This window comes from Eriocheir sinensis, chromosome 49, assembly GCF_024679095.1.
Source record: "Eriocheir sinensis breed Jianghai 21 chromosome 49, ASM2467909v1, whole genome shotgun sequence".
Lineage (NCBI taxonomy): Eukaryota > Metazoa > Arthropoda > Malacostraca > Decapoda > Varunidae > Eriocheir > Eriocheir sinensis.
In genome coordinates this window covers 556,566-573,770 of record NC_066557.1, presented here as the reverse complement: position 1 = coordinate 573,770, position 17,205 = coordinate 556,566, and the positions used below count along the sequence as shown (strand labels likewise).

Below are 17,205 nucleotides of genomic sequence, written 5' to 3'. Positions count from 1 at the left end.
ATGGTGAATCTTTCAGAACACGATGGTAGGCAGTGTTGTAGGCGTGTGTTGCAACCGGAAGCATTTGGTCCCAGATACCGCGATTGTCCTCGCACAAAGTTCTCAAGATATTTATTAAGGTGCCATTAGGCCTTTCTATCACCCCGTTTGCAGACGGGTGATAAGGAGTTGTCCTTAGATGATCAATCTGTAACAACTGAGTCAACTCTCGTAAGAGTGTTGACGAACTCCTTTCCTTGATCCGTGACTAGAATCGGCGGGATGCTGTGTACACAGACTACGTTCTTGTAGAACGCAGCTGCCACTTCCTTGGCTGACTTAGTACTAAGGGTGGTTGCTTACAAGAATCGTGACAGGACGTCTATCACTGTCAGTACATACCTATAGCCTTCGTCTTAAACAGACAAAGGTCCGACAATATCCATATGGACTATGTCAAACGGTTGGCCAACCTCTGGATACCTCATAAGTGGAGCTGGCGGGGATCCCTCTTAAACCGACAACAGACAGGACAAGATCTGACATATTGCTCCACGTCCGCCTTCATTCCCGGCCAGTACGCAAACTTGCGACAGCGTGCCAACGTAACCTTAGTGCCTCCATGCCCTGCAGGTAGCATGGAATGCGCCAAAGCTAACGCGTTAGGAATGTAGCTTGGTGGAACGATAACCAGTCTTTTCTGCTTGTTGTATTCATCGCAAACATCGCGGTAGAGAATGCCGTTCTCTACACACACTTCACTAAGAGGCAGTTTTTTGAAGTGCCTCTTAGCTGCATTTAACGTTACATTGCTCCTCTCTGCAACCTTTCTCTCATCTCTCTCATGTACGTTACCACCGGTGGTTTGTTCAAAAGCATGCTTCAATTCTCTCAGTTCAGGATCGCGATCCTGGTGCTCCATGAGTCCAGCAAGACTCCAATGGAGAAACTTATCCTGTTTGTCATGTCCCTTCGGAGAGGCGACAGACGTGTCCTGTCCACCCGTAAGGGTGACAGACATAATTCGAGCATCCAATTCGCCTTCTATCACGTCACTCTCCTGATTCCTAATCCTTGACAAAAATCTGCTACCATGTTGCTGGAGCCTGGGAGATAATCAATACTAAAGTCAAATTCTCCTAGAAGTGTCTGCCAGCGTGCAATCCTGCTAGGCACTGTGCTTTTTAACAGCCAAGTCAGTGGTCTATGGTCCGACAGGATGTGTATCCTATAACCCAAGATAAGGGGTCGGTTAGTACTGAGGCCATAGATGACTGCTAAAGCTTCTCTCTACCGCTGAGTAGTTACGTTCTGCTCCATTCAGGGTTCTACTAAAATATGCTATGGGACGTAAATTACCATTTTCATCCTTTTGTTGCAACACACCACCTATTGCCTTATCTGACGCATCTGTGGTGAGATTGAAGGGCTTCCGGAAATCCGGAAAGGCTAAAACAATGTCAGTTGTTAGACTGTTCTTTAGTGTGCTAAATGCATGCAATGCCTCTTCATTCCACTCCAGATGTGTCTTATCATTCTTGGTTACTTTCCTCCCTTTGAGTAAATTATTAAGTGGGGATGCTATCTTGGCAAAGTCTTTAATGAATTTCCTATAAAAGTTAACCAATCCCAGGAAACCTTGAAGTTCTTTGACTGTTTTCGGAGGAGTGAGTTGTTGCACCGCCTGTACCTTTGAGGGCTGAGGCTTCAAGCCAGAAGCACTAACAATGTGAAACAGATAATCTACTTGCTCTTTGAAAAAGGAACACTTATCTAGTCTTAAGGACAGGTGAGCCTTCTGCAGTCTGTCCAAGACGGCATGGAGGTTCTTTAGGTGATGGTCCATGTCTTTCCCTTGTACTATCAAATCATCAAGGTATACATGTACAATTCTTCCTGTCAGACCTATGAGAACTTGATTCATGATCCGTTGATAGGCTGCAGGTGCTGTTTTTAATCCAAAGGGGACTGTAGTGAATTCATAGAGGCCATAAGGTGTCGTGAAGGCTGTCAAGTGTTTAGATTCCTCTGCCAATGGGACTTGGTGATAGCCCTGGCGCAAATCAAGGGAGGTGAATACTTTACTTTCCCAAACTGTTGCAAAATGAGGTTAATGTTAGGGAGTGGATGTTTGTCATCAATCAATTCATCGTTCAGAGCGCGGAAGTCGAGACAAAGTCTGACTCCACCATCCTTTTAGCAACAGGGACTAGAGGTGCGCTGTAGGGTGACGCACTAGGGCGTATAATACCCTGGGCCTCAAGGTCCTTGAGCTGAATCTCTATTTCTTTATGATATTTTACTGGTATTGGGTATGGCTTTTTATATATAGGCTTGTCATTTTTTAGCCTTAAAGTGTGAACATAATAGGGGGTAATAGTGAGTGGCTCGTTTTTTAGAGCAAACACATCAGGATACTTGCGGGTTAAGCCCTTCAGACAGCAATTTTCCCGTTGTGAGGGTAAAATAGCTCGTCTATCAGCTTATCGAGTACCATCTGCTTACTTGACTGGGTGACAGGCGGCTTTGTAGCTGTTTTGTGACAGCCGCTACACATTCATTAGTCGATGATTGATAGTATTCTGAGTGACAAGAATAAATGTGTCCCATCACTTCACCTGTTGGCATCTCAATAGTTTCTTCAGTTGGGTTAGCATAGGACTGATGAATTTACCTTTGGTTTGTTTGACGTTAGGAGTTAAGGTTACTAACCCGGGAAATAAAAATGAAGAAGGGATATCATTGGACCTTGGGAGAAATAAGGCTTGCTGGGCTCTGCCAATCTCTGCCTCCAGAGTGACATACCCTGCCGTGCCTGGGAGCAAGGACGCCACGTTAATAGCGTATGCTTTCACTGGTACTTCCTCCATCTCGTCTAAAGTAGGTTTATGATCTTCTGGGTACGGGCTCATATCGTCCGCAGCCAGGAATGAACTTCCACTGGGTAGGCGCCCACCATTACACTAAACTGCCCAGGTGTGTCCAGCGGTGCAGCTACCACATTTTGTCTCCACATAAATTCTAGGCCCAACAAAACTGCTGTTGGTAACACTATACCTTGTGATATTACTACAAACTTTTCTATAATTTCTCCGTGCCCAAAGTCTACTACTACTTCGGCTATTCCTTTATTAGGGATTGGAGTCCGATCTACCCCTTGTATGGAGAGAGGTTCTGTAACTATCATCTTCCCGCCTACCTTCCTAAATAAATCTTCTTCTATTAGGGACGCTCCTGCTCCTGTGTCTAGCATTGCGTAAACCATCTCATTTGTTGAATTAGCGCCTACGCACAATCTAAACGTGTGGGCGTTGGTTGGGCCGTGTACTGCCGCAGCTACTCTGGTGTCGTTTTTTTTGTTCTTCTCGTGGTCAGGGTTAACCCAGGAGCTACGGGGTGAGGGACCGGCCGTGTACTCCGGGCGCCAGGCAGCGCAGGCGAGACAGGCTGACGCCTGTTTCGAGTGGGCTGGTACTGAGGGTACCGAGAGCCCGTTGGTGGGTGGTAGGCACCCCTATACTGCCTTCCATATGTGCAATCGCGAGCCATGTGTCCTACATACCCACAAGCATAACATGTAGGTGGCGTGGGCGCGTTCCCATATGGGCGTGTAGGTGGCGCGGCGTGCCGTCCTCCCTTTGGGGTATCGGGTAACGTGACTGGCCTGGAGGGCGTGGAGGACGGGCTTGTGAGACATGTTTGGGTCCGGATGCCTGGGTGGAACAGACGTTCAGCACTTTTATTTCTTTGGCGATATCGGCATCGGATAGCTTCGACTCTGGATAGCTTTAATATACTCATACCCTTTCTTTAATACCTTCTGTGGGTCCCCTTTCTTCCTCCGTTAGGATGAGTAAGAGGGCCGGAGGAAAGCCTCTCTGAGCCGTAAAGCTGTTATATCATTTATCAAAATTGCATTGTCAGGCTTGAGAGCGATCAACTCGTCTCTCAATGTCTCCAGGCGGATGAGGAAGGTGCGGATGTGTTCTCCTGTCCGCCGTTTTGCCTCTCCCCATGCTTTCGGGCGGACCGAAAAGGTCCTTACTGTGGGAAACACACGTAGGAAGTCTTCCTTTACTTTTTCCCAATCCTGTCCACATCTAGTGATACAACCGAGGAAATGATCGCGCGCTGCTCCCAGGGCATATTGTTTGGCTAACTCAATCTTTCCGGTAGTGTCCCAATTTGCCTGTGTCTGGCTTTCAATATCCTCTATCCATTTCTTTGCTAGCTTATGGCATGGGAGGTTTGGTGCTTTGCTACTTTTTTCTTCTCCACCACAAAAATATAAGAGTCCCTGCACTCTACTAAAATCATTCAAGGTATGACGGCTAAGTAGCGTGACAAGATCATCATGGGCAAGGGTGATCGATTTTCCATCTTCTTTTTGGGGAGGTTCTTGCCTTCGTCTGGCATATTTAACTCTAAAGTCTTATTCTCGTAATCCCAAGAATAACTGTCTTCTCCCTCGCTTTCGGATGTGGACATACACCAGTACAATACCAATATAAACCAATATAAATCGCAAGTTTCACCACATGTTTCACCACAAGTTTCACCACAAGTTTCACCACATGTTTCACCACATGTTTCACCACATGTTTCACCACAAGTTTCACCACATGTTTCACCACCAGTTTCACCACCCACCTGACACCAATGTTGTAACCCGCAATCCGGGCACACAGGGGAGACGACACACTGTTTGTATTAGTGACACTTGACTTAAAATTCTGGTACTTTAGGAGTATTTAAAGGAGTTCGTAAATGGGGTGATGAAACGGTGTCGCCTTTCTTATATGTATTTTATTCTACCTTAATACTACTTAATATTACAGAGGGTAAAAATATTGTTTAAACCAGCGACTGGCTTACTAGACTCAATGAGTCTTCAGGTTTTCTTTCACTATTGGTTACTGACGTTAACACTGGTATAATATTGAGTAAAACTCACACAATAAAGTATCATAGAAATATAATCCTAAGTAAAACTAAGATAATAGAACACAATAGATATGTTAGATACGCTTTCCTCTATGGTAATTCTTCACTCCATACTCACAGTAGCAACGATGAATGTTCTACCCATGTTGTCTAGGGAAGGACAACTGAGTGTCCAGCCACGAACAGAGTGCTGGTTAATCTGAGGTCAAGCCTGGAAAAAATGCTTCTTATATAGTCAGAAATCGAGAGTGTAATAAGTCTGGCGTGTGAGTCATACATCAAACTCACACCGAGCTCATACAATAATCTACCTAACCGACATGCTTAATTCACGCGGTGACGCAGCTTTGTTTTCATAACATTTTGTTCCGCGGCTGATCGTGTTTTAGGCCGCGGTGATTGTGTTTTGGCTTATAGATAAGCGGGTGCGTTAATGGGCAATTACAATTGTGTATAGGTTGGTAAATGAACAGTGGGGACAATCATGTGTTGGAGTCCGTGTTGTGTTTTAGCGGTCGATACCGCTGTTGTCATCGGAAAATATTGCCGGTGAAGATGATGATGACACGAGTGGTGTCGCAGCCCTCGGGGCACCACAATATCGATAGAAGATAGAAAGAGAGGCAACATGGCGGCGAAATTTAAGAGGTAGAAGACTATTAGTAAGAGAAGGAGAGCTGATGAGACGAAGAGCCTTAGACTCCAATCTGTCCAAGAAAGCTGTGTGAGTGGAGCCCCCCCACACGTGAAATGCATACTCCATACGAGGGCGGACAAGGCCCCTGTAAATGGATAGCAACTGTGCTGGGGAGAAGAACTGGCGGAGACGGTACAGAACGCCCAGCCTCGAGGAGGCTGATTTAGTAAGAGAAGAGATATGAAGTTTCCAGTTGAGATTTTGAGTTAAGGATAGACCGAGGATGTTTAGTGTTGAAGAAGGTGATAGCCGAGTGTTGTCAAAGAATAGGGGATAGTTGTTTGGAAGATAGTGTCGAGTGGATATCGAGTGGATAGGTGGAGAAACTGTGTTTTGAGGCATTGAAGGACACCAAGTTCTTCTTGCCCCAATCGGAAATAATAGTAAGGTCTGAGGCTAAGGGTTCTGCCGCCTCAATCCTGGAATCATCTAGTTCCTGTTGGGTGGGTCTTCTATTTAAAAAAGTTGAATAATCCAGAGTAGAGTCATCGGCGTAAGAATGGATAGGACAGTTTGTTTTGGAAAGAAGATCATCAATGAACAACAGAAAGAGAGTGGGAGATAGGACAGAACCCTGCGGAACACCACTATTAATAGGTTTAGGGGAAGAACAGTGACCGTCTAACACAGCAGAAATAGAACGGTCAGAGAGGAAACTGGAGATAAAGGAACAGAGAGAAGGATAGAAATCGTAGGAGGCTAGTTTGGAAAGCAAAGATTTGTGCCAGACCCTATCAAAGGCTTTTGATATGTCCAGCGCAATAGCAAAGGTTTCACCGAAACGGCTAAGAGAGGATGACCAAGAATCAGTTAGGAAGGCAAGGAGATCACCAGTAAAACGCCCCTTGCGGAACCCATACTGGCGATCAGATAGAAGGTCAGAAGTGGAAAGGTGCTTTTGAATCTTCCGGTTAAGGATTGATTCAAAAGCTTTAGATAGACAAGAAAGCAAAGCTATAGGACGGTAGTTTGAGGGATTGGAACGGTCACCCGTCTTAGGCACAGGCTGTATGAAGGCATACTTCCAGCAGGAAGGAAAGGTAGATATTGACAGGCAGAGGAGAAAGAGTTTGACCAGGCAGGGTGTCAGCACGGAAGCACAGTTTTTAAGGACAATAGGAGACACTCCATCAGGTCCATAAGCCTTCTGAGAGTTGAGGCCAGAGAGGGCATAGAAAACATCATTCTTAAGAATCTTAATAACAAGCAAAAAGGAGTCAGAGGGGGGATGAGTAGGAGGAATATGCCCAGAATCGTCCAGAGTGGAGTTTTTAGAGAAAGTATGACAGAAGAGTTCAGCCTTAGAGATAGATGAGACGGCGGTATTGCCGTCAGGACTAAGGAGAGGAAGGAAAGATGAAGAAGTGAAGTTGGAGGAGATGTTTTTGGCTAGATGCCAGAAGTCACGGGAAAAAATAGAAAAAGCAAGGTTCTGCCATTTTCTATCAATGAAGGAGTTTTTGGTAAGTCGGAGAATAGATTTGGCACGATTCCGGGCAGAAATGTAAAGATTATGGTTAGCGGGAGTTCGAAGGCTCTGGTACGTTTTGTTTGTTTTTCTCTATCTTTGACAGCACGAGAACAAGCGTGATTAAACCAAGGCTTTTTAGCATGAGGAATAGAGAAAGTACATGGAATGTATGCCTCCATTCCAGAGACAATCACCTCTGTGATGCGCTGGGCACACACAGAGGAGTCTCTATCCTGGAAGCAGTAATCATTCCACGGGAAATCGGAAAAGTACATCCTCAGGTAGTCCCACCGAGCTGAAGCAAAATGCCAGAAGCATCGGCTCTTCGGTGGGTCCAGAGGGTGTACAGGAGCGATAGGACAGGATACAGAAATAAGGTTGTGATCGGAGGAGCCCAACGGAGAGAACAGTTTGACAGAGTAAGCAGAAGGGTTAGAGGTAAGGAAGAGATCTAGTATGTTGGGCCGGTCTCCAAGACGGTCGGGAATACGTGTAGGGTGCTGAACCAACTGCTCTAGGTCATTGAGGAGAGCAAAATTGTAGGCTTGTTCACCAGGCTGGTCAGTGAAAGAGGATGAAAGCCAAAGCTAGTGGTGAACATTGAAATCTCCCAAGATGGAGATTTCAGCGAAGGTAAAGTGGGTCAAAATGTGCTCCACTTTAGAGTTCAAGTAGTCAAAGAATTTTACATAGTTAGTAGAGTTAGGTGAGATAAACAGCACAGATGTATTTAGTAGTAGAATAACAATGAAGTCTTAGCCAGAGGGTGGAAAATTCTGAAGAGTCAATGTTGTGGGCACGAGAGCAAGTAATGTCGTTGTGCACGTATCCGCAACATCTAGCTTTTGTTTGAAATTTAGGATAGAGATAGTAGGAGGGAACAGAGTAGAGATTACTGTCAGTAGCCTCACAAACCTGTGTTTCGGTGAGGAAGAGAAAGTGAGGTTTAGAGGAGGAGAGATGGTGTTCCACACAATGAAAATTAGAACGAAGACTGCGTATGTTGCAGAGATTGAGAAGAAAAAGGTTGGAGGAGTTATCAAGACCCCACTCAGGTCGGCAGCCAGAAGGGGAGTCCTCTCTGGGGGAATTTGTGGTTCCCCCCCAGGTGGGGACTCCGAGGCATAGTTATTGAACGCCATTTTTAATTTTGAATTTTGGAAAAAGGTGTCTGTGTTGTGTGAATGTAGTGTGGTGTGGTTAGAAGAGGATCTGTCTTTAGAGAGCATGCTGAACTACTCTCTGGTGTAGATGAGACAATAAGGAAACGGTTAGTTTATATATATATATATATATATATATATATATATATATATATATATATATATATATATATATATATATATATATATATATATATATATATATATATATATATATATATATATATATATATATATATATATATATATATATATATATATATATATATATATATATATATATATATATATATATATATATATATATATATATATATATATATATATATATATATATATATATATATATATATATATATATATATATATATATATATATATATATATATATATATATATATATATATATATATATATATATATATATATATATATATATATATATATAGAAAGACAGAGAGACAGACAGACAAAGATATATATATATATATATATATATATATATATATATATATATATATATATATATATATATATATATATTTACTTTTGTCTTATTAGTATTAACTTCCATTTTTCACTGATTAGAGTAATTCTCCATCGCCTTAAAGTGCATTCTTCACCTTCCCCGAAATAGGTGACATCGACATACATTAGCCCAACTATTCTCAGATAAAGATCTAACCAGTCATCATTAAAATTCAAGTGTGTGCAGTTTTCACTTAAGTTCAAAGCCATTTATATACAGGGAAAACAATAAAGGACAAAGGTTTTCCCCTTGTCTCACCCCTTTGCGATAAAAACAACAACAACACGATACTCCTTGATTTACAACAACACATGACTTTACTATTACACACATTCTCAACCAAAGTGTAAACTTTACCAGTAATCCCATTTTTAACAAGCGTGTACCACAACCCATCTCTCCACACCATGTCAAAAGGCTTTTTATAAGCAATGAACAAGCAAAACAATTTATTTTTCTTTCAATTAAAGTAATAATTAATAACTTTAGACACAAATACGTGATCTAGAGTAGTGTGTGTCTGTGTGTGTGTGTGTGTGTGTGTGTGTGTGTGTGTGTGTGTGTGCGTGTGGATATGTGTGTGTGTGTGTGTGTGTGTGTGTGTGTGTGTGTTTGTGTGGATATGTGTGTGTGTGTGTGTGTGTGTGTGTGTGTGTGTGTGTGTGTGTGTGTGTGTGTGTGTGTGTAATTCACCTCTTGGTCTGTTGCGGGTCTCTCTCGAAACAGCCAGCCGTTCCCCTGCGGAAGGGCACAGAGCTCGTAGTACCGATCTTTGCGTAGGATTGAGACCACTCACACACAACACACCGCGACAACGAGGTCACAACTCCTTGCCTGACGTCGCGTACCTACTCACTGCTAGGTGAACAGGGGCTACACGTGAAAGAAGATAAACCGAACTTATCTTCACCCGGCCGGGGAATTTTTGTTTTGTTTATTTTTTTACGTCTTGGCCTATTGCGCCGGTAGGCTTCTTCCCGGTGGATCCTGATGGTCGGTCCAAGGCTTCTTCCCGGTGGGTCCTGATGGTCGGCCCAGCCCGTTCTGGCGCAGGCGAGTGTTTATAGTGGCGCCATCTTGCATTGGCTTATGCTGCCCTCCCGGAGCTCATCTTTAATCCTAGAATCTAGAGTCCGGGTTGATAGGTGGTCTTCTGGACAGCATGTGGGTAGTTTTAAGCCACTCGGCGGCGGCTGAAAAATCCCAGCTTGGTGGCACCGGTCGGGGATTGAACTCGCGTCCTCCTGAACTCGGGGCCATCTTGCTATCTGTACAGCCACCGCCTACCCCGGTCCTTCTGGTTTTGAGCCAGAAGCTCTATCCCTGAGCTACCGGGCCGTGTGTGTGTGTGTGTGTGTGTGTGTGTGTGTGTGTGTGTGTGTGTGTGTGAGAGAGAGAGAGAGAGAGTGAGTAAAAAAATAAATAAGTGAGTGAGTGAGAGAGGCTGACAAAGCATTTACTCTTCGCCCTAAAACGATACAATTACTACTAATGATAACAGCAACAACAAACCACCACCAATGATTAGCCTTTCCTAGCACCCACCAGTCACATGCAGCCCGAGTTGGAGAAGGGGCGGGACTAACCAATGATATTTACTTCATAGAAAGGGAGGATAGACTTTTGTGCCAAAGGACCGTGAATGGAGTATAGTTTACTTAAAGTTTTCCTTTTTACAGGTGCTCTCCGTGACTTTAGTGGCAGCTACACCATCAGTCTGTACTTCATCGGCGCCACTGTTTCCATCTCCGCCATCCTCATCCTCCTCGTCCCCACCGCCATGGCCTATGATAAGCGAAAGGAAAAGAGGCAGCTGAAAAAGGACGTTGAGCTGGGAGGCTGAAGTTTGGTAACTCCCGCAGCACCCACGAAAAGCCAAGAGATAATCAACTGCGCCGTAAGGAAACTCCAGCCAAGCGGTCAGTCCAAATCATAATCTGATTTCATATTTGAGTTCTATAAGGATGATTTTCTTCAACTTTTATTCAATAAGATTCATTCCAGAATGAAAAAAAAAAACTAAAAAAATTTACCAAAATTATTTTTCGAGTTTCACTGCAAATTTGACTTTCTGTAGACAGAAAATTTCTGGGTAAAAGATTATAAACTATATTTTTCAGACTCCATCATGATAAAACAAGCAAGTTTTCTTCAATAAATTTTCCTGTACATCACACCAGTAAAAAGTTGAATTTGGGGGGAAATCATGGAATTCTAGCCAAATGCGAAAACCTAGAAAGAAACGGATTTCACAGCAGGGTGCGCCAGAAAATTTTCTATAAAACATCTTTTATGACTTTTCTCAGTTTCAAAGTGCATTTTCCGCTGACTTTTGCGTTATGGGGGGATCTCCCGAGAATTTTTTTTTGTTTTTTTTTGCGGTTAAATGGGGTTAATAAGACACCTCCAAAACTTTGGATTTCTATTTAGTAAGTATCTAGTTGAAGGAAGTGTCGGTCGAGCTTGTTTTTAAAGGAGTCAATCGTTTTGCACTGAACCACTGAAAGTGGAAGCTGATTCCATTCTCGCACTACAATGTTGGTGAAGAAAAAATTGGTGCAGTCTGAATTTACTTGTTTACATTTAAGTTTTATGCCATTATTTCTCGTTCGCAAAGTGTCATCGATCATAAACAATTTTGATTTGTCCACATTCGTTCGTAAAGCCATTGAGTATTCCAAAACATTCGATTAGTATTCCTCGGAGGCGACGTTTCTCAAGAGAGAACATGATTAGGTTTGAGAGCCTCTCGTCGTTAGGTTTGTTGCGCAAGGAAGGGAACATTTTTGTTGCCCGACATTGAGCACTTTCTAATCGAGCAATGTCCTTTGCATGGTGAGGAGACCAAAACTGCACCGCATATTCAAAGTAGGGTCTGACTAAACTATTGTAAAGCAGAAGTATTACTTCCTTATTTTTTAATATAAAGTTTCTTGTAATGAAGCCCAGCATTCTGTTCGCTTTATTTGCTGCATCGATGCATTGCTGGGCGAATTTGAGGTTTGACGCGATTTTGACACCCAGGTCCTTGACTCACTGAACGCTTTTGAGTTTAACGCCATGCATTTCGTAATCGAACCTTATATTTCTTGTTAAAACTTGAGGAACCTGGCACTTATCTACATTAACGGGCATCTCCCATCTATCAGACCAAGCTAGCTGACCAAGCTAGCCTCTTGGAGGCTTTGTCTGTCTTCGTCAGTGAAAACCGAGTTACCAATCTTTGAGTGGTCTGCAAATTTACTAAAGAGATTATTGAGTCCAACGTCCACATCGTTGATATAAATAATGAAGAGCACTGGACCAAGAACCGATGCCTGAGGACGCCACCAGTGACAGGCGCCAACTCTGAGTTAAATCCATATATCACCACTCTTTGCTGTCTGTTGCTCAACCAATTCGCGATCCACTGGTGTACTTTACCGTCAATACCAAGTTTTTTTTTATATATAAAACGATTTATGGTGTGGAACTTTATCAAACGCTTTCTGGAAATCAAGATGGACTATGTCCAATGATTTGTTAACGTCATAAACTGAGAAGAGGTCGTTATAATAGGTCAATAGGTTTGATAGGCAGGATCTTTTGTTACGTAAGCCATGTTGTGAAACCCTTAATTAATGAGTGGCTTTCAATGTAACTCGCAATTTTGTCTCTAATTATGCTCTCGAGTAGCTTTCCTACAACTGAAGTTAGACTAATGGGGCTGTACATACCTGGTACTTTTCTAACTCCTTTCTTAAAAATCTGTGTTACATTAGCCTTTTTCCAAACCGAAGGGACGATGCCTTGTCGCAAGGTTATATTGAATACGGTTATGAGAGAGGAGAGTATTGCGCTCTTTGTGTCTCTAAGTAGTTTAGGATATACGTGTATGCACAAGGCGATAGGCCGTGACAAGCCCGTCTGACTCACTAAGCCCTGCGAGGTGACAGGTCTAGGGGGTCGGGGGGTGAGGGGGACTGACAGAACGTTCGCCTTTTTTTTTCTTTTTTTTTACAACAAAGGAGGCAGCTCAAGGGCACACAAAAAAAGAAAACAATAATAAAAAAAAAGCCCGCTACTCGCTGCTCCTAAAAAAGAAACAAAAGAGGTGGCCGAAAGCAAGATCAAATACGGGAGGAAAGATGTCCTGATACCCTCCTCTTGAAAGAGTTCAAGTCGTAGGCAGGAGGAAATATAGATGAAGGAAGATTGTTCCAGAGTTTACCAGCGTGAGGGATGAAAGAGTGAAGATGCTGGTTAACTCTTGCATAAGGGGTTTGGACAGTATAGGGATAAGCATGAGTAGAAAGTCGAGTGCAGCGGGGCCGCGGGAGGAGGCATGCAGTTAGCAAGTTCAGAAGAGCAGTCAGCGTGGAAATATCGATAGAAGATAGAAAGAGAGGCAACATTGCGGCGGAATTTAAGAGGTAGAAGACTATCAGTATGAGGAGGAGAGCTGATGAGACGAAGAGCCTTAGCCTCCACTCTGTCCAGAAGAGCTGTGTGAGTGGAGCCCCCCCACACATGAGATGCATACTCCATACGATTAAGATTAAGATAAGATTAAGAGACTAAGGAAGGTTGAGTGTTTTATTGTACTTTGTCAGATAATTAACTTTTATTTGTTTTAAGGGATTGAAGTGTATTTAGGATTTTATCGGTAGTTATTACAAAGTTACTGAATGCATGAATGAGATTTACGTTAGTACTATTGTCGTCGCTGGTGTTGGCGGTAGTAGTGGGAAGACTGCTAGTATTAAATACCGAGGAAAAATAATTGTTTAACAAGTTAGCAACGTGTTGGTGGTCAGTCACTAATTCATCGCCACAGTTAGAGGTCCAGTTCCACGTCTGATCGCCTTCTTGTTCATATAATTGAAGAAGGTTTCGGATTATTTTTACAGTTGGCTTCAATGTCTTCTTCATATCTACGCTTGCCTGACATAATAATCTTTTTACTCGCCGCCTGGCTTCTTGATAAAATCTAATATTTTCGGGCGTGTTTTTTTTTTTTTTTTAGTCTGTAAGACAAATTTCTCTCATTCACAGAATGTTTAATATCGCTATTAAACCAATATGGACTTCTATTAGTGCTACTTCGCTAGTCTCGCAAAATGGGACAAATGTGTCCTGCCGAGTGAGTAATTGATTTTTAAAGTTTAGCCAGGTTTCCTCTACGTTGCAATCATCTGATAGTTGTATTTCTGTTAGTTTTTGTGGGATTTCTACGAAATTTGCTCCTTTGATGTTGGGCACCATCACTTTATTTTCAGTCACTGTTGTTTGGGTTCTAATGTCGACGCACACTAATTTATGATCGCAAGAAACGAAATATTCTCCCACTGTAACATTACTGACTAGATTATCTTGGGTCACTAAAACAAGGTCTAGTATGTTATTTTGCCAAGTTGGCTCAGTAACCATTTGTCTTAGGTAGGTACCTAATTATCTTCTAAAAATTCGATCATTCTATGTGACTCGCCTTCTGTACTCGACAGTGTCGCCCAGTCAATAATGAGGAAGATTAAAATCTAATATCAGTGAATCGCTGTTATTAAGTGACTGCCCTAAAACGTGGTACATTTCAACATCATCTTCGAGTGACTGACCCGGAGGCCTGTAGGTGACGGATATATTTAGATTATTTTTTTACAATGTTTACTCGCACGCACAAATGTTCTGCGTTAATGTCTCTTGGTGTTCTGTCAATAGGTTGCAAATAGTTTTTGACATAAAGGGCGACACCACCACCTCTACGGTTGACTCGATCTGTGTTGAAGAGTCCGTAGCCATCTATGTTGTATTCTGAACTTATATCAATAATTTTGGGATCAATAAATGTTTCGGTTATAGCAATTATGTCAAAATTTTCTGTTGAAACAAGACATCTCAATTTTTCAAATTTATTTTTTAGGCTACGCGCATTGAAACTTTGGACTTTTAGCTTATCTTGAGTTTAAGTAACTACGGTGGTGTTAGTTGCGGTTCCCCGGTTGGCGTTGATTGTAATTCATGTCATCTATTTACACGGGCGGGGTAGAGAGATGCGGCCGAGAGCAACTTTTTGTCCGGGTGTCACGTACTGCATCGTTAAGGAGCCTTCCGAATCTGACTGCTCAGACGGAAGACAGGTGCAGTCCGTCCTTGTGGAAAAACTCACCCTGGCCGTAGAAATTGTCCCAGGCGTTAAAGAATTCAATGTCAAGCTCCCTGCAAAGAGTCTCTGGGAGGTTAGTACGAGAGAGAGATTTACATACAAATTCAGACCACACAGACCCTATGGTCCAGACTAGGTGTATTGTCCCCTATGTGATTCTACATTAATCAGATAGCTCCAAAACTTTGCATTTCTACTTTAGTAAGTATTAAGGTGAAGCTGTCGGTCAAGTTTATTTTTAAAGGAGTCAATCGTGTTGCACAGGACCACTGAAGGTGGGAGCTTATTTCCTTCTTGCACTACAACATTGGTGATGAAAAATTTGGTGCAGTCTGAATTTACTTGTTTACATTTAAGTTTTGTGCCATTATTTTCTCGTTAACATTCATCGATTATACATAATTTTGATTTGTCCACATTCGTAAAGACATTCGATCAGATATCCTCGGAGGCGACGTTTATTAAAAGATAACTATGGTCTATCGAATCTAGCTTGAACCTTTAGGCACGACTCCCCCGAGCGGCGCTGATGCCACATCACCCCATCACTCTTCTCAGAGGAGCTCGCTACTCCCTCCCCCCCCCCCCTCTCTCTCTCTCTCTCTCTCTCTCTCTCTCTCTCTCTCTCTCTCTCTCTCTCTCTCTCTCTCTCTCTCTCTCTCTCTCTCTCTCTTATTTACGTTATATATAATATACTTTGCTTGGCACGTGAGAGTGAGACCTACGTGAGTCTTCCGTGGTGGCGGAAGGGTGAATGGTGCGGCCTGGCCCCTATTGCCGAGGTTCCTCAGGCTTCAACGTCGCATGAGCCATGTTGCCAAGTGAAATGGAAGGTTTACAGAGTCGTTGTCTTTCCCTCAAATCTCAAGCCATTCATAACACCATGCAGTCGTATTATGAAGAGAGAGAGAGAGAGAGAGAGAGAGAGAGATCTACTCTGTTCCCTCCTACTATCTCTATCCTAATTTTCAATCCAAAACTGAATGTTGCGCCTACGTGCGCAACGACATCACTTACTCTCGTGCCCACGACCTTGACTCTTCTGAATTTTCCACCATCTGGCTAAGACTTCATTGTCATTCTATTACTAAATATATCTGTGCTGTTTATCTTTCACCTAACTCTACTAACTTTGTAAAATTCTTTGACTATTTGAACTCTAAAGTGGAGCACATCTTGACTCACTCTCCCTTCGCTAAAATCTCCATCTTGGGAGATTTCAATGTTCACCACCAGCTTTGGCTTTCATCCTCTTTCACTGACCAGCCTGGTGAATAAGCCTATAACTTTGCTCTCCTCAACGATGTAGAGCAGCTGGTTCAGCACCCTACACGTATTCCCGACCGTCTTGGAGACAGGCCCAACATTCTAGACCTCTTCCTTAACTCTAATCCTTCTGCTTAATCTGTCAAACTGTTCTCTCCGTTGGGCTCCTCCGATCACAACCTTATTTCTGTATCTTGTCCTATCGTTCCTGGAATGATTACTACTTCCAGGAGAAAGACCCCTCTGTGTGTGCCCAGCGCATCACAGAGGTGATTGTCTCTGGAATGGAGCCATACATTCCATGTACTTTCTCTACTCCTCATGCTAAAAAGCCTTGGTTTAATCACGCTTGTTCTCGTGCTATTAAAGATAGAGAGGCAGCTCACAAAAGGTACCAGAGCCTTCGCACTCCTGCTAACCATGATTTTTACATTTCTGCCCGGAATCGTGCCAAATCTATTCTTCGACTTACCAAAACCTCTTTCATCAATAGAAAATGTCATAACCTTGCTGTTTCTAATTCTTCCCGTGACTTCTGGCACCTAGCCAAAAATATTTCCTCCAATTTCACTTCTTCCTCTTTCCCTCCTCTCCTTGACCCTGACGGCAGCACTGCCGTCTCATCTATCTCTAAGGCTGAACTCTTCGCTCAAACTTTCTGTAAGAACTCCACCCTGGACGATTCTGGGCATATTCCTCCTACTCATCCCCCCTCTGACTCCTTTATGCCTGTTATTAAGATTCTTAAGAATGATGTTTTCTATGCCCTCTCTGGCCTCAACTCTCAGAAGGCTTATGGACCTGATGGAGTGCCTCCTATTGTCCTTAAAAACTGTGCTTCCTTGCTAAAACCCTGCCTGGTCAAACTCTTTCGTCTCTGCCTATCAACATCTACCTTTCCTTCCTGCTGGAAGTACGCCTTTGTACAGCCTGTGCCTAAGAAGGGCGACCGTTCCAATCCCTCAAACTACCGCCCTATAGCTTTATTTTCCTGTCTATCTAAAGCTTTTTAAT

The 17,205-nt window shown here is 42.9% G+C and overlaps 1 protein-coding gene across 1 annotated transcript in view; it reads left to right on the top strand.

The window, feature by feature from the left end:
- LOC126981689 (monocarboxylate transporter 12-like) overlaps positions 1–10,699 on the top strand; it is a 40,930-nt gene extending 30,231 nt beyond the window's left edge. The window contains exon 7 of the mRNA XM_050833110.1: positions 10,463–10,699. Within this exon, the coding sequence (XP_050689067.1) occupies positions 10,463–10,626 (164 nt within the window). The 3' untranslated portion in view covers positions 10,627–10,699. The remainder of the gene's footprint in view (positions 1–10,462) is intronic.
- Positions 10,700–17,205: the final 6,506 nt, after the last annotated feature.